This window comes from the organism of the source record quoted next, unplaced genomic scaffold, assembly GCF_019419815.1.
Source record: "Pyrus x bretschneideri cultivar Hongxiangsu unplaced genomic scaffold, Pyrus_bretschneideri_v1 Contig8, whole genome shotgun sequence".
Lineage (NCBI taxonomy): Eukaryota > Viridiplantae > Streptophyta > Magnoliopsida > Rosales > Rosaceae > Pyrus > Pyrus x bretschneideri.
The window spans coordinates 8,351,657-8,373,487 of record NW_025999820.1 but is presented as its reverse complement, the minus strand read 5'-3'; the positions used below and the strand labels follow the sequence as shown (position 1 = coordinate 8,373,487).

Sequence of the window (21,831 nt, the reverse complement as noted above, 5' to 3'; positions counted from 1 at the left end):
AGCCAATACTCGTCTGTCGACATTTTTTTTCCTTAATTTCTTAATATTTGCAATCATAAATCTCTCTCTCAAGAAGAAGTTGCGTGTAGAATTAGCTAGGTAGGTTCACTTAATCATACTTCCTAATCTTCCCTATTAATTAAACAATTTCAATAAACTAGTTTATTGTTAAGCCCTTGTATAGATCAGTCGTGGTAAGAGACGGTGAAGTAATAACTAATCAGTTAGGGTTAGATTATACCACATGGTTTTTTTTTTTTTTTTTTGGTCAAACGATATAATTTTGTTAGATTACTTCAAAATAAATATGTACTCATAAGGATAAATTTTTTTAGTATGCCCGAAACACGAGATGGCACACTGAAAAACCTCCCATCAACAAGAGTGTCCTGCATCGATAAGGGCACCTCGAGCTATTCTAATATATTTTGACATTAATTTTTGGTCCAAATGTTAAGCAAAGATATTAATCTTAAACAGAAACAAAGCAAAACATAAGAAGAAAACATTAATTTGTAAAGGATAATACTAAGTTGACTAAAATTTTAGACTAAATTTGCAAATTAAATAATGTGTCACTAATAAAAATAAACATGTTAATCAACATTTAAGTACTAATCTAATCATCAACTTTCATATCATTTAGTTTACAAAATTTAGTCTACAAATTTAGTTTCTCTAGCATTACCCATTGGTAAAGGGTGATGAGTTGTAAGTAGTCTGGCAATTGTGTGATTTTCAAGAGACCCTCTGATAAAGAAATGGGAAAGGGATCCTCTCCGGATTCCTTCCTCCTAATCCACCAAGTCCGGGGATTCGGACCGTTGAAATTTGATCCAACAACTACAAACAGGGGCCCACTTTAAAAGTTAGAATAATTTTAGTCATTGGATCAAATTTCAACGACCCAGATCCCCGAACATGATTGATTAGGAGTAAGGGATCCGGAGAGGATCCCTTTCCAAAGACATGTACCATATAATCAAATAGTAGATCCAATACTATTTGGACAGGAAAGCAGGCACTTTCATTGCAGCAACCCTACTGCCCTCCATGCACCATCGATACCAGTCTCTCTCTATAAATACACACACTAATATCTCACTATCATTTCACAACATACAAGCCAAACTAAGATCCTTCTTCCTCTTGTTCCATATATAATCAAGATGGCTTTGTTATCAAGAACGTTCATGGCTTCCATGCTTGTTTCTTTTATGCTTCTTCAATATTTCACTGAAGCAGTTGATCACCAGTTCGAGATGGTAATATAACTACACACACACACACATATATATATATATATATATATGTTTCTTTCAATTTTCAAGTAGTGTGTATCCAAATTTTATTCAATATATTGAAGTAACATATGAACTGAAAAGTTTGTACCTATCTATTTTCAGATGGGCGTCAATGAAGCACCGAGCCCCCAGCCCCCAACAATAGGTATATCACGCACTTACATGATTACATCTTCGGTTTTCCTGCTAACTCACCATTACTATGATCAAGATCATTGGTCTAGTGACATTCAGTCTTAGAAAATCTGAGTACATATCGTATTGATGAAAGTTGTTAGTTACGAGTCCATATTGTACTATTAATGAAAGTTAGTTACGATTTCATATATCCAATTAATTAATTGTGTATAATATATATTTATGATGCAGATTGTGGAGTGGCATGTGAAGGAAGGTGCAAGCTATCAAAGAGGCCTCGTCTATGCAAAAGGGCATGTGGGAGTTGTTGTCACAAGTGCAGTTGTGTTCCTCCAGGCACTTCTGGCAACTATGAGTCTTGTCCTTGCTACTTTAACCTCAAAACCCCAAGGCAAACCCGCAAGTGCCCTTAATTTCTTTCGATTATTCAATTAATTTCAGCAAATCCCACCAGAATAAATAAAGTGCACAAACTTAAGAATCTCTTTTTTGTACTGAGAGATAGGTAATGTTTTGGCATGCATGTAAAATGTAAAAGCTTTCTGCTTTTGTAGGAGGAGTTTCTATTAAGATTGTATTGTAATTAATAAAAAAAAAAAAAAAAATTCAAGTCCTTTGTTGGATTTGATGAGTATTTTAATTTGTTAGATGATGTAGTTTTTCTTTCTATTTTAAATAAGTTATATCCTTAAATTAAAGAATAAGTGACCATAATTTTTTTTAACCATATTCTAGGAGAACGAGACTGATGATTTTAAATGTTTTTGTTTTCTAATAAAAACTGTTACTGGCAACATCCTTTCCTTCTTACTCTTTTAGAATATTTGATATTAAAAAGGGGAACCAATCAAACATAGAAAACTGGGTGTAAAGTAAATGAAGATAATGGTATTACCTCATTTCGGAATATTAATAGGGTGATTATGCTAATTATTAAACTTGTTGAAGAGATGAAATATAACTAAGGTATATCTCTTTTATCAGAAGTTGAATCAATCATCAGATAAATAATTAGGTCAAAAATTAGGATACATTTTGAGAAACTAAAACTCCATCGAAGAGAAGTAAATGAAAGGTTTTCATAAAAATTCTCGTAGAATCTATAATGAAGTTTTCCTTTGACAAAAAAAAAAAAAAAAAAAAAAAGAAGAAAGAAAGAAGTTTTCCGATGCTAATAATAAAGTACATAAATAAAAGCTTACACATATTGTCACGCTCCGATCTCTAGATACATCCAAAATTGGCACGTAACATCACCACGTACTTGTTCAACTATCATGCCTTGCTTACAAGTCATGACCAAAAACAACCCAACGGTTTAATAACGTAGTAACCTTTTTCTATATTTCTTGGTTGCACCTAATCTCTATATTAGAGTGCCTACGTATGATGGGATCAAGCCATTTGTAGTTCACCATCTAACAAACTCTGACATTTCTCATAGTACTTTCTACACTAGTACAAAAACATACTTGCGCGATGGAGCAAATTGCATCGCGGAAAGTATGTTTACGCAACGTTGACAACAAAACGTCACGCAAAGACATTTTGCGCAATGGAACTTTGCGCGACCAAGACTTCAGTCGCGCAAAACAACTTTGCGCGACAAAGGTGCACCTTTGTTGCTGAAAGTAATTGAGTGTAAATATTTTGCGTCACTAGTGTAAATATTTTAAATTGAAGATCAAATTCATTTATTGTATTCATATAGGATCAATAAGTGTAGCTATAAAAAAATCATCAAAATCGGAGTTAAAATAACCGTTAAATCCTGATTTTTCGTTTATAACCATCGAAAATTTTTATCCGGTTACTTGATCTTTTAATGTTTTTTTTTTTGTGATTTTTGGCGTATGCGATCTTGAAGCATATACAAACAAGTTTGATGATTGGATCGTTGAAATTAGTTTCGTAGGATGCGTATCCCATCAAAACGATAGATTCACTAACACTTAGAGTTTATTTATACTTTTCATTAAGTATAACATAAGATTTTGTGGTATCCACTAGTGTAAATATTTTAATTAAAGATCGAATTCATTCATTGTATTCATATAGGATCAAGGAGTGTAGCTATAAAAAATCGGTGTTAAAATAATCGTTAAATCATGATTTTTGATTTATAACCATCGAAAAGTTTTGTCCCGTTACTTAATCTATGAATGTTTGTTTTTTGCGATTTTTTGTGTATGCGATCTCGAAGTATATACAAATAAGTTTGACGGTTGGATCATTAAAACTATTTCGTAGAATGCGTATCCCATCAAGTTCAATGATATATATATATATATATATTTATTAAGTAGCTTTAAATTGATTTATTTTGTTATAACATTTAAGAAATTGAATGGTATATATATTTACTAAGTAGCTTTAAATTGATAATTGTAGTTTGGATGGGATTTTTGTTACAAAAATATATTATTGTGTTTTATGTTAAAAAAAAAAAATTGAAAGGAGTAAAGTCACATTTTCAATAAATTTTATAATAATTTTTTTTAAAAATATATAATTTGCGCGACATACCAACCAATGTGTTACACAAAGACTGTTTGCACGATGTATCAATCAATGGGCCACGCAAAATGTGTTTCTGCGACGAACAAACTGCTTCGCGCAATTTGTTAAAATTTTGGCTGCTTAGTTGGAAAAAATTGGCGGTTTCATAAAAATTTCGGCTTTTTATTTTGTATAACCCTAGGCTGGGTGTTCTCATTCTTCCCTTCAAAGGCCACTCCAGTTCAAGTCCTCCCTCAGTCAGTTCAAGTCTTCTTCTCTGTCGTCTTCCTCCAGTTCGTGGTTCTCTGGCGTCGTCCGGGGCCGGTTGGAACGGGCCGGGTCCGTCAAGACGGGAGCAGACTCCCTTTCGGGCGGTTCCGGCGACAGTTCCGGCCCTGTTGTGCGGAATCAGTTCCGAGGCGTGCTATTCAAGTACGGCCCCAAATCTATTCAGGTCTGTTGTTTCTTATGTTAGTTTATGCTTTTTGTTTCTGGATTGTGCTGCATTTGAGTAGTGATTGAGTTGCGAGAGCTCGATCTTTTTTGAAAGTTGGTAATTTGACATCATTGGGGCTATTGGTGCCATTTCGTAAAATGCAAATTTTAACTGTTTGGTGGTCTGAATTATGTTAATGGTGAGTTGGGAAGATTTGAATTTGGTGGTTAAAGTATTTTTTGAGCAGTTTCCAATTACTGAGATTGGTATTTTGAAAGAATGGGGATAATTGGTGCCATTTTGCTATCGAAAAATGCGATTTTTAACTGTTATCTAGTCGGAATAAAGTTTATGCCAATTACTGAGATTGGGATTTGAGGTGAAATGCTGGAGCTTGGGTGAGACCTTAGAGGTTAGGATGGGTTTTGGTACCATGCGAAAAATAGCTGTGTAGTAGTTCATTGGCAGCTATTGAGGGAGAACAGCATTTCAAGAATGATAGGATTTTCGAAGTCATTTGTTTAGATCTTATTTATCTTTGAAAATAAGAAGAGAAATTACCTGGTTCTGTTGTTGGAAGGTTCAGTTGTGTCTACTACTCTGTAGACTGTACCTATTCCTTTTTGTTCAATAAAACACACTGCTGCCCGTAAAAAATGTTGGAAGGTTCAGTGAGTTGCATCAAGAACACAAATTTCATGCCTTTTGGTTGCAGTGGTTTGGTTAACATTTTGCAAGATTAAACTTGTAAACTAGATTTCTGTGTAAATTGCTCATAGAATTAAGTATTTTGGATTTTGGAGTAAAGCCCAGCCTTCAAACAAAAAACTATGGATTTTTTTTCTCTTTTTTCCAGTGCATGTCTTATATAAGTAAATTATTTTTCGAAAAATCATCAATTTTCATTTAATATAAAGTTCTTGCTGTTTATTATTGTTATCGAGTGTAGTTCATTCACTTTCATTGTGCTCACCTATAGGAGATCTATCTTGTATGCTTATACATATAATTTTCTTGATGATGAATGAGAATTATCCTTCCAATGCAGGTAGGATTTAAAACAGGTGATTATCGACAGCAAGTCATTTTTATTGGTGGACTGTCTGATGGTTTTCTGGCAACAGAGTATGTAACACTGCTTGTTAACTTTTTATTGAAGAGAAGTGATATTTTGTCTTCCATCACCAATGCTTGTTTGTGTGACTAGATTGCATCATATGTATGATTTTCACTCACAGAGGTTTTCTTCATTTAATAAACGCAAGTTCACTACATAATGTTATGAGGTGCTTAAAGAAAATTTTGATAATGTGTTATTCCCTTCATATCTTTCTTTTATGCGATTTACAGATACTTGGAACCTCTTGCAATTGCTTTGGACAAAGAGAAATGGTCACTTGTTCAACCACTCTTGTCATCTTCATACAGTGGATATGGCACTTCCAGCTTCAAACAAGTAACTATTCAACCAATCCCTTGCTTTGTTTTATAGGCTCTTGATTCGTGCACCGTTTCCTGTGTTTTTGGTAGAGTACGGTAAACAACATATCCTTGCAAGTTGGAAGACAGTTAGTTTTACTTGTATTGTATCTATATGTTTTAAAGGATCCATGGTGACTGGCCTGGACTTTCATCAAGTTTAGTTTGTTACATGTTTAAGCTTTCTGTCAGGTTTGTGTTGATTGCATTTAGACTTGAGCTTCTGAAGTTAATGAGAGCACTCATCGTGTCACTTTTTGATGCATTTGATTAGAATACTATGTTTTTGGTTCTGACTCTAAGATATTGTACATTACATGCGCACAAATGCTGCATGCTCCCGAGCGGTCCGTGCTGCCATTCTTCACGTAGTACCCTTTCCGTTCTGACTCTAAGATATTGTAAATTACACTTTCATACCTGAGGTCTATTTCAATTTCTTACATCTTCAAAACATTTTAATTTCATACCTTAAGTACTATTTTATTTCAAAATAATACATCCGTTACATTTTTCATCTATTGATCCGTTAAGTGCTGACGTGGTTGCCAACGTGGCACACCACGTGGCAAAAATAATAATTTTTTAATTAAAAAAAACCACCTGAATCTTAAAACAAAAAAAACAAAAAAAAAAAAAAAACAAAACAAAACACCCTAGAACCCTGGGTAAACATGGGAATGCCTCGTAAAAGTGATGGGGGCTCAGCCACAACCTCTGAACCCAGAACTCCCAGATCTACATCTTCTTCCAGCAACTCAAGGAGGGCAAATCTGCTGCGCCCTCGATTCCATCCTCGTCAAGCTCGTCTACACCTTCAAATCCCTCAACGGCGCGATTGATTTTCCACCATCTTCTTCGAGATTGATGCCGATTAGTGCACCCTCCTCTTCGCCAACTGCCTCCAGCTCTCAAAGTCTCCAGGGACGTCAAATCGACGGTGCACAACCTCGAGGGGAAGACGAACGACCGTTGCAATTACCTCTCTGCCGGTAAAACCATTATCTTAGGTTTACTTCCTGTTATCTTTAGTTTACACATCTCTTTCTCCCTTCTTCAAAATCAAAAGATTCATCTTTCTCACTTTCTCCTTCCTTCGAAATCAAAAGATTCATCTTCCTCATTTGCGGTTAATTCTGTCTTTTTGTTTATTTTGAAGTCTGGGTTTTGTTCGAGCCATGATTTCCAACGAAAAAGGGCACGAGAAATCTTCTAAATTGAAACAGCCCACCGCCTTGCAGCTGCCGCATTTGTTCTCGGATCTTCAACCCAGTTCCCCATTATTTTCTTCCTCGCCTTTTGTTAGATTCTCATCCAAAAAAACAAAAACAAAAAAGTAAAAGGAAACTAACCTGAAGCATCAATCGTCTGTTTTCGTGTATGAATTGCAGTTGGGTTCTTAGTATTTATGGTTTTTATCTAGGGGAAGTGTAAAAAATCTCGCTGGCAGATTGAACCCAAAAATCTCGGTCTGCAGGGACAAAAAGATCTTTGCTTATGGGTTTCTTTTGTTTTGAATTTTTAAGGTTGTTTGATGGATTTGAAGACCTTGGTGAGATAGAGATTTTAGAAAATTTTTGTTTTGATGGGGGTTTGTTGGAGCAACAAAATCAAGGCTAAAAGTCTTTTCAATACAAGTAATGAGGAAAAAGAAGGGGTGTCGGTTCAGGGAGAAGACGGGGGTGTTGGTTTGAGGAAGATAGCTGCTGGAAAATAAAGGGCAGGGCACGGATGGGGGAAGGAGAAGAGGGTAGGTGTTGCAAATGAGAGGAGGGTGGGGGTTGGGCTCTAGGCGAGGTGGGTCAGCCAGGTCGGGATCTGGGTTCTGGGCGAGGTCATACGCAAGGAGTTAGGTCGCCGAGGGGGGTAGGAAGCAGGGTGAGGTAGCCGGGGGGGGGGGGGGGGGGGGGGGGGGAGACATCAAGGTGGGTCGCGCCGTGGGGGGTGCGGGCAGAAGGAGGGTCGCCAGGAGGAAGGGGGAAGACGAGCTGGGTGGGTGTGGATGGGGAGAAAGGGTTATGGGTTTGTGGGGGAGGTTGCGGGGAGATGGGATGGGGTCTATTTCAAATTTTTTTTTGTTTTTTTTTTGACAAAATTCAGGTTTAAAAAAATATATTTTATTTGCCACGTGGCATATATGTGTCAGCCACGTCAGCACTTAACGAATCAATAGATGGAAAATGTAACGTAGGTATTATTTTGAAATAAAATAGTACTTAAGGTATGAAATTGAAATATTTTAAAGATGTTGTAAGGAATTGAAATAGACCCCAAACCTGAGATATGAAAGTGTAATTTACCCAAATTTGAATGTGAATAAATTCAAGATGCTAGACATGAAGCACCTCGTTCAGAATTAAGGTGTTTAAGATTATCATCTTGCCATTTGGGTGCAAGTTGGCTCCTTTGTTTACTTGTCAATTCCACCAAATGTTCAGTTATAAATTGTAGGTGATTAATGTTCTGCTGAGATCCTAGATCAGGAGCTTGGTCGTTGTCATGGCAAGGTTGTTTGGGGTATGGGGAAGGTGCGGGTTCGTGAGACGGGTGCCTCCTTTTCCAGACCGACCACAAGATAGGTCATCGTCCTGACGGAGGAAGTGGAAACCCTAAAAGATAAGATTGCGGCCCATGAAGCATCCTAGGATGCCCAGATTGCAAACCAGTTTTTGCCCTAGGACAAGAAGATGGGCATGATCTTACAAGCCTTACATATGTCTGGCCTTCAAATCTCGATGCCAGCACCTGATCTTGCTCCACTTTCACCTTGTCGATACCCAGTAGCCTGATGTATCAAACCTAGAAGACTATAGTTTTTTTCTTTTTTGTTTAGACATCTTGTATGTACATTTTCATATATTTTATAATTAAATACTTTTTTTTGGTTTATGAATTATTGTTTAGAATTTAATTACAATATTTATTTAAAATAAAATAAAAAATATTTTTGCCCAAAAAACAAAAAGGGTTTGCGCGATGAAAAAGCAACATGTGGTGCAAATCATGCTTTCGTTGCCTTGGCGTGACGGTTGACATGCGATGAAGGTTTCGTTGGGCTAATTTTCAGGTAACGTTTTTTGACTTTGCGCGACGAAAGTACCTGCGTCGCGCAACCTATTTTTTGTACTAGTGCTAGTAGAAAAATATAGAGTTCAAGAATCACTCAATGAAACTTGAGTAGCATGAATCACTAGATTCCAGACTACATAATGAAACTATATGCCAGCCAAGGTTGTCATTAATTTCGTCATTCAATTCTATCACATGTTTTCCAACACAATTCCACAATCACAACAAATAATCAATTCCATGAATCTAAACATTAACATTTAATTAAATTGATCAACCAACATGATCAAGTATCATTTCACTAATTTTTAATAAAGCCAACTCTATAAGGTTTACTGTATTTCGCTACTGAAATTCAAATATCTAGCATTGTAACCCTAAGTTACAACCACAAGCATAAACTTGGGTAATTCCATGAACAAGAATCTTGGATTCCGAACTAACTCAACGGAACCTAAAATAAAATGAAATTCAAGACCAACTCAATAAAATCCAATAGAAGGTAGGGTTCATCGATCTGCAGAAGGTGCTACCAATGTGTACCTGCTTCTATTTCTTTTGTTTGAAGATGTGAGTATTATAGTTACCAACTCAAAGTTAATTAAAATTACAAAAGTTAAGAAGGGGATTTTTTTTTTTTTTTTTTGATCGTGTTACAAATGAAATTTTTTTTACATGCAATGAGAATTGTAGGTTGTGGAATTCCAACCCTTTCCTTGTCTCCATCAGGCATCAGTTATGGCAAATTAGCCACCTGAGCACCGCAAGAGGCCTACTGAGTATGGTTGCCTGACCATATGTATACACACATAGCAAAGTCCGATGTTATATGATTTTAATCGAACAGTAAGTGGTCTTTAATTTTTTTAATCCAACAGTAAGTGGTCTAATTATATGATGCGAAAACATTGTAGTCACCTGTCATGTGATTTTAATCGAACAGTAAGTGGTCTATGATTTTTTTTTTTTTCTTTCTTTCTGTTTTTCTAATTTACTATTATTAAGGGAATGAGGATGGTTCGGAACTATTAAAATAATTTAGGGGATGGGGGGTTTTGGCGAGGGATGAATGCATAGAAACTCAACACCCTATCTATTAGGATATTAAACCCGCAATGTTGTTATACTCTCTCCTTCATTGTTAGGTCAAGATAAAACAATAAGTGATCATAATTTTCTTAAACTATGTGTTCTAGGAGAACGAGACTGATGAATTTTAGATGTTTTTGTTTTCTAATAAAAATTGTTGCTGCAACGTCCTTTTTTCCTTATTCTTTTAGAAAAATGATATTGAGAAGGGGAACCAATCAGACATAAAAAATCAGGTGTAAAGTAAATGAAGAGAGACCAACTTACGGTAATGGTATACCTCATTGTAGTGTTTGGTGTTAATAATAAAATATTATATAAATAAAAGTTTACACATATTATTATACTATTAGTCTTTATGCACACGTGTGATATTTTTTAAATCACGGCGTGCTGCACTCAACTTACACATTTTAAATGTATTTATATGCGTAAATTGACAAAATGAAAGTCAAATGTTTGAAGTAAATGAATAATTTTAGATCATACTAGAAGAAACCCCTCATAAACCAATTAAAGCAGCTGAATTCACATAATAAAATCGGTCTCTATAGAATTTACATTAAGAATAGAGAAAATAATATTTAATAAACAACTGATTGAATCACATTATTACTAGCCCATTGTGAGGCTAAGCCCACCCCCCCTCTTCCTTAGTGTAGATAATATCGTTTGTATAAAAAAAATAAAAAAATCACTTGACAACTTATTTAATCACATTATTATCCGCGTACGAAAGACTTTTTTTATAACCAGCATTACCCGCCTCTTAAAATGTTTTGAATTAAAAATAGAAATTGAATTACATTATTGCTAACCTATTGTGAGGTACTAAAAAAAAGGAAGAAAAAAAAAACTGTAACAAAAAATTAATTATTCAAAAAAGCACTATTAAAATGACAAAAATGCCCTTGTCTTATTTGATGCATTATTTTGGGATGCCTTTGAAGTTTTTTGTCTTGAGAGTATTTTTGTTCAAATATTTTTGTTGATACTTGGTGACATTAAAAATACTGTTCACCTCTTGTGTTAACTTTATACATAAGATTAATTAATATAAAAAAGGCGTGATAACAAATTAACAATATATACTCGTATCATGTATGAAAGACATTCTCCACAGTAGAATACCAAACTGGAAGGCATGACTGCCTTAAGAGCTAGTAGTACAGTGTAGGGTTTTTCTTTCATTTTCTTTGGGCACCGACGGCGGTGGGTTTGGGAAACAAAGTTTGATTGTAGAACAGCTAGCAAGCTAGGGCCACCTGGCCAACACTCGTCTGTCGACATTTTTTCCTTCAATGCTTTATATTTGCAAGCATTGATGCCAATTTGAACTAGTGTAGTACACATTGGCAGCCCAGGATAATCATTGACGATATCAGTTCTCTTGTCAGTTCTTTTTCTTTCATTTTTTGGTTGCATGTTTTTCGTGAGATGAATTTTCTTGCTGATATTATTAAGTGTTGGACACTCGTCCGGATACTTATATTTGGGGTAAGACCCTACACACGATTGCTAAAAATGCTTTTCTATTTGATTGTACTGGAAACGGTTGTCTTAAATGTTTCTCTCTTTAATTAATATTTTATTTTCCATACAAGAAAAAATATATCTCACTCTTAACAAGAAGTTGAGTGTATAGATCAACTTAATCACACTTCCTAATCTTCCCCATTAGTTAAACAATTTCAATAAACTAGTTTCTTGTTAAGCCTTTGTGTAGATCAGTTTAAGTCGTAAGAGACGGTGAAGTAATAACTAATAAGTTAAGATTAAAATATACCACATGGTCCATATATCATGTTACTATCGTGGCAGTCCATGCAAATCTACAATTCAAATTAATGTTGTATGAATGGCAGTAGCCAAATGCACCCGCTTAAAACTTAAATAAGACTTAAATTTTCGTTCTTAAGAAACCTCGACAACGAAAGAACAACAAAAAATCACAAGGAAAGTCTTACCTCAAAATAAAAAGGAGTTTGTTTGAAAATGTTTTTAAATTATTGAAAATATTTTTGGTAAAATATTTTGGATTTCAAAAACACTTTTAAGTGATTTTTTTAAGAAGCACCAGATATTTGCTTCTTGCAGGAAGAACTTGTGTTTCTCCATGATTCACTTGGATTTTTAATAAGGATTTGTTTCAAAAATATTTTCACCAAAAGTGCTTTCAGTTACATTAAAAATATTTCAAAACGAGCCATAAATTCTCCAAAGGGCGGCACCTCCATCCATTCTAATCTATTTAGCCATTAATTATTGGTTCAAATGTTAAGCAAAGATATTTAATGTTAAACAGAAACCAAGCAAAACAAAAGGGAAAAGGATTCTTCAGATCTCTTTCACCTAATTCTTCTCATCAAATAATTCGGGTCCTTGAAATTTGATCCAAATGCTAAAGTTATTATAACTTTTAAAATTGACCCTTATTTTTAACCGTTAGATCAAATTTTAAGAACCCGAATTGTTTAATGATGAGACTTAGATGAAATGGTCCGGAGAGGGTCCCTTTCCAAACAAAAGAAGAAAACATTGGTGAAGGGTGATGAGTTGTGAGCAGTCTGGCAGCGTGACTTTCGCGGAGATCATCTGAAAATGACGACTATTATAATTAAATAGTAGGTCCAAAATTATTGGACAGGCAAGCAGGCACTAGCATTGCATCAACCCTACTGCCCCCCCATGCACCATCGATACCACCAGTCTCTCTCTATAAATACACGCACTAATATCTCACTCTTATTTCACAACATACAAGCCAAATTAAGATACTTCTTCCTCTTCTTCCATATATAATCAAGATGGCTTTGTCATCAAGAACGCTCATGGCTTCCATGCTTGTCTCTTTTATGCTTCTCCAATGTTTCACTGAAGCAGCTGATCACCAGTATGAGATGGTAATAGACCTATACATATATTTCATACATTTCTTTCAACTTTCAAGTAGTGTATTCAATTATTCTTCAATGATTTAAGTAAAATATGAACTGAAAAGTTTGTATTAACTATTTTCAGTTGGGCGTTGATGGAGCACCGGCCCCCAAGCCCCCAACTTTAGGTATGTCACGCGCTTACATCTTCAATTCTCTAACTAATTCACCATTTTTGTAAATTTGTAATCAAGATCATTTGGTCAAGTAACATCCAGTCTTTAAGAAAACCTGAGTTCATATCGTATATATTGATGAAAGTTGTTAGTTACGATGTCATATATCTAGTTAAATAATTGTGCATAATATACGTTTATGATGCAGATTGTGGAGTGGCATGTGAAGGAAGATGCAAACTATCATCGAGGCCTCGTCTTTGCAAAAGGGCATGTGGGAGTTGTTGTGACAAGTGCAGTTGCGTTCCTCCAGGCACTTCTGGCAACTACGAATCTTGTCCTTGCTACTTTAACCTTAAAACCCACAACCAAACCCGCAAGTGCCCTTAATTTCTTTCAAATTTTCAATTCATTTCAACAAATCCAACCAAAATAAATAAAGTGCACAAACTTTTCTCATCTCTTTTACTGAGAGAGAGAATGTTTTGGCATGCATGTAAAACGTAAAAGCTTTCTGCTTTTGTATGAGTTTCTATTAAGATTGTATTGTATTGTAATTAATAAAAACTATTTTTAAGTCCTTTTGTTCGATTTGATAAGTATCTTAATTCGTTAGATGATGTATCTTTTCTTTACATTTTAAGTAAGGTATCAGTATTTTTATAAGTTCCCTAATCACCGTAATAATATGGTGTTTAGAAATGTTGTGCCCTTCCCGGCAAGATCTATAAATTATTGGCTATCTCTATGGGTGGGCGATATCTTAAAGCCAATGGTAAAGGTTGGAGAAGAAATACTGATGATACTTCTACAATTGTTAAATGACATCCACCAGATAAGAGTTTTATTAAGATAAACTTTGACGGTTCGGTGGCCAGGGACAAGACGGCGGCAAGATTTGTCTTACAGAAACATAATGGGCAGTTCATTGGAGGTGGAGCTTTAAATCTGGATGGTGCCACTATTTCAAAAGTGGAGGCTAGGGCTCTTAGAGAGGGCCTTCTTTTTGCTCAAAGGAAGGGCTATACAAAGATTATGGTTGAAGGAGACTCTAAGTTGGTCATTCAGTCAATATTGGATCGGGATGCGACGCCATGGAATCTGGTTCCTATTATTGAAGATATCAAGTGGATGACGACCAATTTTGATTGCATTGACTAGAAACATATTTTTAGAGAGGCTAACTTTATGGCGGATGCCTTCGCTCGCCACGGCCTTCTTATTACCGATTGTCATATTTGGGATCATTGTATTCCTTCATTTGCTCTGCATGCTCTTCAGTTTGATTCTGTAGGGAACGGTTGTACTCGAGGATTTTCCCCTTAGTATATTTTTCTTGATTAAAAAAACAAAATAAAATGATGCAAGTAGTTTGTTGCACTAGTGAATATAGTATTCCTTTTTATCTTAATGTATTTCGAGTTCAAACTTTTTCTCTTATCGTTAATTTAATTTAAAATAACGGTATTGTTTGTAATAAACAAAAATATAAACAATATGTAATATACCAATACACATATATCAAATAAATGAACGGTTCATTATTAATATATAACTCCCCTTCATGTGGTCGTAATATTAAATTCTTGATTTGTGAGATAACAATGTACCACTGTAGATATAAGCTTGCAGAAGCAAGTGTATAAAACGTACGTATGCAGTACATGTTGGAGTCTTTCTCTCTTTCTGTTTTTTGATTATTTTGCATTACCTTTACAAATAACCTATCTTCATTATAGGATTTTCTAATCGAAACTGTTCAATTTCTTAATCTTCGTTTGAACATTCTTACAGAAAATTATTCAAAACATAAATCGTTTAGTCATCCAAATATATCAAATAAATGAAAGGTTATCATTAGTATGTTATTTGGTACCTATACTGTTTGATTCATTTGAATGACTAAACAATCTTGGATTCTAATGATTTTTTTTGTAGGGATGATATTCAAATAAAGATTAAGAAATTGAACGGTCCAATTATAAAAAAATTATGGTGAAGATACGTTATTTGCAATTGGAGGAATATACTTATCTGAGATAGATAGAGGGATGCAAGTATTATTCTAATACTAATCAAGCTTAGTGAGAGTGAGCTTGTCTAAAATTAATTTAATCCCCCCAAGTTTCAATGTTTTTTTTTTTTTAAACAAACAATAACATTAATGGATTAAATTATTAATTATTAGATAAGAGAGGAATTAATTGAAATTAAACCCTTACCAAAATATATAAACATAATTAGTTTCTACCACTACGGTAGGTTGTACACTCTGTTCCCACTCCATTGGTCGAATGAAGATGAGCTGGGTTTATTTCCCCAACTAAATAAAAAAGAAGAGCTGAGCTGTATGCTACTCAGCAATTAAGGAGTCCCATACAACACAACTGGCCACCAAATATTCTCCTATTTCAGAGAGATCTGTTAGTGTACTACACTATCATGTGGTGACACAATAATTTTTGCACCACCTGTTAATACAATATTAAATGACATGAAAATAATATGCTTCGGGTTAATTTATTAACAATTTGGATCATTAATAGGTTTTATTCGTTATCGGGTCACCTGTTAAAAACTCGTTAACGAGTTAGATTTTTATCGTGACTCGTTAAGAATCCGATAAGATTGTTTTTTAGATCTAGACATTAGACATAACAATTTATTGCATGACTCTTTAACTCGATATAAAACGACATGACCCCTTAAAGAATCGAGTTGATATTGGGTCACCTTAGGATTTGTTTAGATAACGAGTTTAACACGATACGACCCGTTAAGATAACATATATGATACGAACATGACAAACACGATCCGTTTGCTAGGCCTAGTTGTGTTATAGTTTTATATAAAACATGTTTTTTTTTTTATTAATAAATCTAAAAGTTAACACATCAACAATTTCGTTCACTTGGTCCACATAAAAATTTCTACTCGTTTCTTTTCCCATTGCCTTTAAACCCTTTTTTTTTTTTTTTTTTTTTTTTTTTTTTTTGCCAATATTTATCCCCTTTTCATTCCAAATAGAGATAATATAAAACTGTAAGCCTCTCCGGACCCATTCCTAATCCACCTCCAACGTCCAGCCTCAAAGCCCAAACCCGTCCTGAAATTGGGAATAAGGTGGAATATTCTGCAAATAAAAACTAAATTTGCATAGTAGACTAGTCAAATAAGCTAGTCAATTAGTTACAAGTTAATCAATGATATAAAGTGCAGTTGTAATAACAAAACCTAATTGACCAATGCTTTCAACTAATCAGAGTCTGCCCAAATTAGTTTTACAACAATAATTCCTAAGTTTGAACACATTTACATATCGGTTCATTATGCAAACAGTAATAACAAAGCAATTATGAATTAAAGTATGCTAGATTGACTAGTGAAGCTCATCAGTTAACTAAGTACAGATTTGTCAGTTAGTCAAACACAAATCTACGAATCCAACTTAGTTCACTACAAGTTATCTTAGTCAACAACAAATCAGTTCATTGCTCATAATATGTAGTGTAAACTTAGTCTCTAACACATATCAAATAACATTTCATAGAATGCATGAAACATTTGCAAGTAAATAAGATATGTGGACAAGCTTAAGAAACAAAGAACACAAGAAGTTTTTGGCCAGAAAAACCCACCTCTAGATTAAAAACACGAGGACTCTCCACTAAGTCCAATCCACTAGTATAATCAAGATTCTTACAAAGTACCACGTAAAGCTCAATTGCTAGACCTAATCTACAGAGCAGCTTTACCTTTGTGCAACTTTGCCTTACACAAGATGAATTCCTTTGGTCTTCATGAAGTGGCAGCTCATCTTGAGCTCTTCACTTTGTGGCATTGAAAAGGTGTTGTCTCAACAAGATGGCAGCTCCTCCTGAACTCTTCACCTTGTTGCACCGAGACCCACACACAAACTATGCATATGATGATATGGCAATGATATGCAGATCTGGATTCGATGTCTAGTCAATTTCACCAGTCAAACACTTGAAAGATGAAACAGACGCGAATCCCAAAAGAGGTCAGTTTGAAGATTTGAAACTTGAAAATTTTGACCTAAAAACAAAGATCAAAATTACAAAAAAAAAAAAAAAATGCTATCTTAATATGCATTGATGTGGGTATTTAGTGCATGAGTGTGATTTTGTAGCTAGGGTTTTCAAGTAAGAATATAAGAGGTAGCTCAAAGCTAAAACAACTTTTTTTTTTTTTTTTAAATGTAAATATCTTAGCCAAAACAAATGAGCATATAAAGAGATTTAAGCAAGCAAATTCAAAGACATACTTATAAAGATTCAAAGAAGAACATTACCCATAAAATATGTTTGATGCTCCTAGGAGGTCTAAGATAGAGATGGAAATAAAGCTCTAAAAAACTTTTTCAATCTCAACCCCAAAGACAAATGAACCATAAATTAGCTTTTAAAAAGGGCTGGTTGTTCAAACAGAAAGGGGACCAGAAAAGCCACGTGTCATGTGTAAAATCAATCTGAAAAGATCTAGGGTTAAAAAACACTTTCGGGGAAAAAGCTATCAGAAAGCCCATGTGGGTTGTCTTAAAGTGTGTACTCAGCTCGCGTGAAAGCAGCGAGAAGTTTTAACGAGATAGAACCACTAGACAGAATGAACTGGAAATAATGGCATGAAATGCATATATATGAACAAACTTTTGCTGAGAGAAATTAAGCTCTTGAAGTGATATTTCTAGCAAAATGATCCCAGAGAAGTAATTAAACCCTAAATCTAACTAGAGCATGTGTGGTACAATTTACAATATTTGACAAGAGAAGCCAAACAATAAAACTAGACTTCACACCATCTTCAAGGCTAGTACCAGTACCATACCCTACTTTGGGCCTGGGATGGTGCGTTGAGAAATTTTTTGGGTACAAATACATTAAAAATATCATGATTCATATATATAGCTGAAATCATGCATGCATATACATAGTTGGACTACGCTAAGGGACTCTCTCAAAAGTAAGATTCTCCATGAATTTTTTGTTACCTCATATTTTACCACTAATTTCTATGTCAACATTCATAAACAGTTTCACTTTTAAGAGAATCCATTCACACTTCTCTACATTATTTACCATTAACCTTATAAGATAGGATATTACTTGGATTCTGATCACTATATACTTAATTTTGACACCCAACGACGTGAATTTAATTTTTTTTTTTTTTTTTTTTTTTTTTAGTGAATGACGTGAATTTAATTGACTTTTCATACTTGCACAATAGGATTTAGGGATCGGAGGAGGTGAAACGTGTGGGTTGAAAGTTTTCTTTTTGTTCCTTTTAATATTTAATTGTATTTAATTTCAATGGATATATTTACCAAAATAACCTGCAAAGTCAGCTACTAGTTTTGTTGTGAAAATTAACGGAATAGAGTAAACTTGGAGACAGAAGAAGAGTATAAGTGGTAAGGTGAGACACATTAGAGTATAGGGAGTCTAGTGAGACTCGGTGAAGAGTAAAAGGTTCATTTTGATTTCACCCTTTTTGATTGATAAAGAGGTTCTCGTAATGTAGGCTTAAATCTCAAAATGGTCCTTGTGTTATTGCCCGACCAATTTAGTTCTTTGTGTTTTTAATTTGACCAATTTTATCCTCGTGTTTATCTCCATTAGCCAATTACAAATATTTCATCCACATAGAAATTCATAAATTATTATAAACTTCTTTATAAAATTATATATTTAATTTAAAAATAAAATAACATTAAAAATTAAAAGAAAAATTACTCTTCTCTCGACTCTCTGACCTTGTCCCCAAGGTTTTTTCCTCTCCCCATTTTCCTTCCCCCCCCCCCCCCCCGGGCTTTGAATTTTTCTGTAAATTTAAATAAAATGAAAGGATAATATATCACTCTCTCAATTGCGGTCTGTTACTCGATTACACAGTGTGAGACGAGATGATTTTCTTGGGACTACAATGATAGTTGGGGTCGAGGTGGATCTAGACACGCAAAATCTCCATCTGTTATTTTTTTATTTTAGAAAGAAATCAGGGGTTGATTTCATGTCTCGTATACTCATTCAATCAAAAATTTGATATTGTTGAAATATACTAAGAAAAAAATTAATAAACTTTCTTTTCTCAATTGTAGCCCAAACGATCCTTAACCTAATCCACTCGAGGCCCATTAGTGCTCTTAAAGCCGTCTCAATTCAAACGAAACCCTAACGGCTAGTTTAGCAAACGTGTCAAATTTGGACGAACCGCACGCGCCAACGGTCACATTCCCGTTTCAGAACCTCCCCGTTCACCAAACGCCCTCTTTATAATCCTTCCAAGTTCCAACCTTTACCCTAAAGCCATCGACTTTGAATTTCAGAGCCCACTGCTTCCTTTTTCCGATCTCCAATTTCCGCTCCGTTGATCGCTTTTCCGACGACCCTTCCCGTTTCTCGACGAATTTCTCGAATCGGATCCAATGGAGACTCCGTCGTCAATCAGAAGAGTCACGAGGTCTCAGACTTCGGCTGCTCAGAACAGCAGCAACATTCCCCTTTCAAGTGAGTGCTCTCACTTTCTTTTCTTTTCTTCCAAACAGTCGAACAATCGTGGAAAATAAAATATGGGTTCTGTACAGATTCGTGGTTTAATTGGAATTCGTTTTCTTTCAATACATGGGTTTTGATGGGATTACCATAAAATTTTTAATCATGAATTTTCAATAAAAAATCGGGATTTTAATACATGGGGTTTTAATGGTTTGTCATTAATCTGGTTGCTTTGTATTAATAGATTGTTTTGTTTTCTTGTTTTGTTAATCTTTCTTCAGGAAAGACTGAAGATTCTGAGAAAGCTCTGTTGAAATCGAGACCAAGAAATGGGAAGCAACAGCAAGACCGTTCTGCACTGATTGATATCACCAACGATTCTCCGATTGTGGGGCTTGCAACGGGAAGCTTAAAGACACCGTCATCGGGCATACTCAAGCAGAGAAGCTGCAGAGCCAAGAACACACCCGGGTCCGGAGAGGCCTTGCTGAGAGGTCAAGTCAAGACCCTCTTGCAGCAAGTTGAAGAGGAGGCTGAGCTCTCAAAGATCTCGCTCGAAAGCCGCCCTATTCACCTAATTCAAGGCCTTATCGCCAATTCTCCAATGGGGCTCCTCGCGCCAACACCGGCAAACACTCCACAGGTATCTGATATCTCTGTTGGTGCAAGTGGAAGCAGCAATGTTGGTCTGAGTTCTGAGAAACCTTCTCCCCTCGTCCAAGAACAATTGATTTCTCAGGTTGGGATCTTCTCATGTATTCATTTTGTGACGATAATTTCTGTTGGGTTTTCTTACTTTAGCTACTGATTCTTTTTGCTTTAATCCATGAAAATGTGGTAGGTGGTATGTGACATCTTTGAAGGAAAAAATCAGGGGAGCCTCGAATCTCAGAAGAGTATCCTGAGCCGGTCTCTGCTGCTGGATTTCTCCGAGAAGTCCGAAATCTCCTCAGTCTCATCCGAGTTCTCCTCTGTGATTACTGACAGCAAAGAGAAGTCATCGTCCCCAGATGATGACAATGCTTCCATCTGGTCGATGCAGGTCAATGCTAGCACCCAAGATGAAGACGAGGAAGAATTAGCAGACAGCGATGAAGAAGAAGACTATTATCTGAAGCTTAATGAAGGTTATGGAATGGAAGAAGAAGAAAAGGAACAAGATGGAGGATACAATGTGGATGAGCTCTGTGATGGAATAAGCAATATTTGTGTCGATGAGACGAGAAGGGTTCCCAAGTTTGCTGGAAAGCATACCAGATTTGTGTATGACAGTGAAGATGAAATTGTTGAAGAAGAAGAAGAAGAAGGAACTGCAAAGACTCCGGAATCAGCTTCGCCGGGTGCCCTGCGGCTGAAGGGTCTGCCAACACCAAAGGGGAAGCACCTGCGGTTTCTTGAGGAGGAAGATTGAAATATTCTGTCTGGTTTCGAAGTGCTAAAGTTGTTTGGTTGTCTGTCTTGATAACCATGTTTAGGGAAAGTGCTTTGGTTTCTTTTGCTAAATTTTCGGTAATTTTTGCTTATTTTTCTGTTTTGGATTTTATGAGACAAAAAATGATGTGTCATTCCTCACTTTAATTTTTGCTTTTCTTTTTTTTGGACATTATTACCAGTATGATGTATTTTGAAGCCCCCCCCGCCCCAACACGGATTAAGCTTATGATGTATTTTGAAGCCCCCCGTCCCAAACGCGTATTTTACAGAAACCCAACAAGAAATTTCCATTAATAATTTGGCCATTTTGATCTTTGGAACAACTCGGATGAATTTACACCAACCCAAACTTGCTCCAACCCTTTTCCGAATACGTATTTGGGGCAAATTTAACTCATAAACCCCAGGTTGAGTATTTTTTTAGTTTCATATTTATAAATTCTTTGAATTGACAGTTAAGATTTAAAAAGAATCTAATAGTCTAAATTTAAATCCAACGGCTAAAATAATTTAAAAAAAAATCTTTCATGTGTTTTATTTTTGGAACAAATTTAACCTTGAAATTCCCTGGATTGGCTATTTTTTTTAAGCTTTATAAAATTCAACCTTGAAATTCCTTGAATCCAATGGGTAAATCCAATGCCTAAAATAATTTAACAATAAAGAAAAATATTCAATGATTCAAATTTAAATCCAATGTCTAAAATAATTTTAAAAAAATCTTTCATGTGTTTCATATTTTTTTTCATAGTGTTTTACGAGTTTCATGATGTCGATTTAATGATTTTTTAATATTTATTAAAAATTAAATA

The 21,831-nt window shown here is 35.1% G+C and overlaps 4 protein-coding genes and 1 long non-coding RNA gene across 8 annotated transcripts; all 5 read left to right on the top strand.

Moving 5' to 3' along the window:
• Positions 1–1,106: 1,106 nt before the first annotated feature.
• On the top strand, positions 1,107–2,106 carry LOC125473236 (gibberellin-regulated protein 1-like). The gene is made up of 3 exons (XM_048575819.1): positions 1,107–1,265; positions 1,407–1,449; positions 1,674–2,106. Exons 1-3 carry the CDS (start codon positions 1,170–1,172, stop codon positions 1,853–1,855), a joined length of 321 nt encoding a protein of 106 aa, XP_048431776.1. The 5' UTR covers positions 1,107–1,169; the 3' UTR covers positions 1,856–2,106.
• A 1,903-nt stretch (positions 2,107–4,009) lies between these two features.
• On the top strand, positions 4,010–8,749 carry LOC125473241. 4 transcript variants are annotated; one of them, XR_007255100.1, is made up of 4 exons: positions 4,010–4,395; positions 5,426–5,502; positions 5,728–5,833; positions 8,335–8,749. It is a non-coding gene; the product is annotated as an uncharacterized LOC125473241 (long non-coding RNA). The 4 variants fall into 4 exon arrangements; XR_007255098.1 differs by having other exon boundaries at positions 8,308–8,749; XR_007255099.1 differs by having other exon boundaries at positions 8,295–8,749.
• On the top strand, positions 6,389–7,764 carry LOC125473240. The gene is made up of 2 exons (XM_048575828.1): positions 6,389–6,848; positions 7,016–7,764. The coding sequence occupies exons 1-2, from the start codon at positions 6,553–6,555 to the stop codon at positions 7,194–7,196; spliced, it is 477 nt and encodes a 158-aa protein (XP_048431785.1). The 5' UTR covers positions 6,389–6,552; the 3' UTR covers positions 7,197–7,764.
• A 4,007-nt stretch (positions 8,750–12,756) lies between the features above and the next one.
• On the top strand, positions 12,757–13,657 carry LOC125473192 (snakin-2-like). Its single transcript, XM_048575669.1, has 3 exons — positions 12,757–12,917; positions 13,036–13,078; positions 13,275–13,657. The coding sequence occupies exons 1-3, from the start codon at positions 12,822–12,824 to the stop codon at positions 13,454–13,456; spliced, it is 321 nt and encodes a 106-aa protein (XP_048431626.1). The 5' UTR covers positions 12,757–12,821; the 3' UTR covers positions 13,457–13,657.
• A 5,720-nt stretch (positions 13,658–19,377) lies between these two features.
• LOC125473173 lies at positions 19,378–21,163 on the top strand. The gene is made up of 3 exons (XM_048575618.1): positions 19,378–19,597; positions 19,867–20,324; positions 20,427–21,163. Exons 1-3 carry the CDS (start codon positions 19,516–19,518, stop codon positions 20,994–20,996), a joined length of 1,110 nt encoding a protein of 369 aa, XP_048431575.1. The 5' UTR covers positions 19,378–19,515; the 3' UTR covers positions 20,997–21,163.
• Positions 21,164–21,831: the final 668 nt, after the last annotated feature.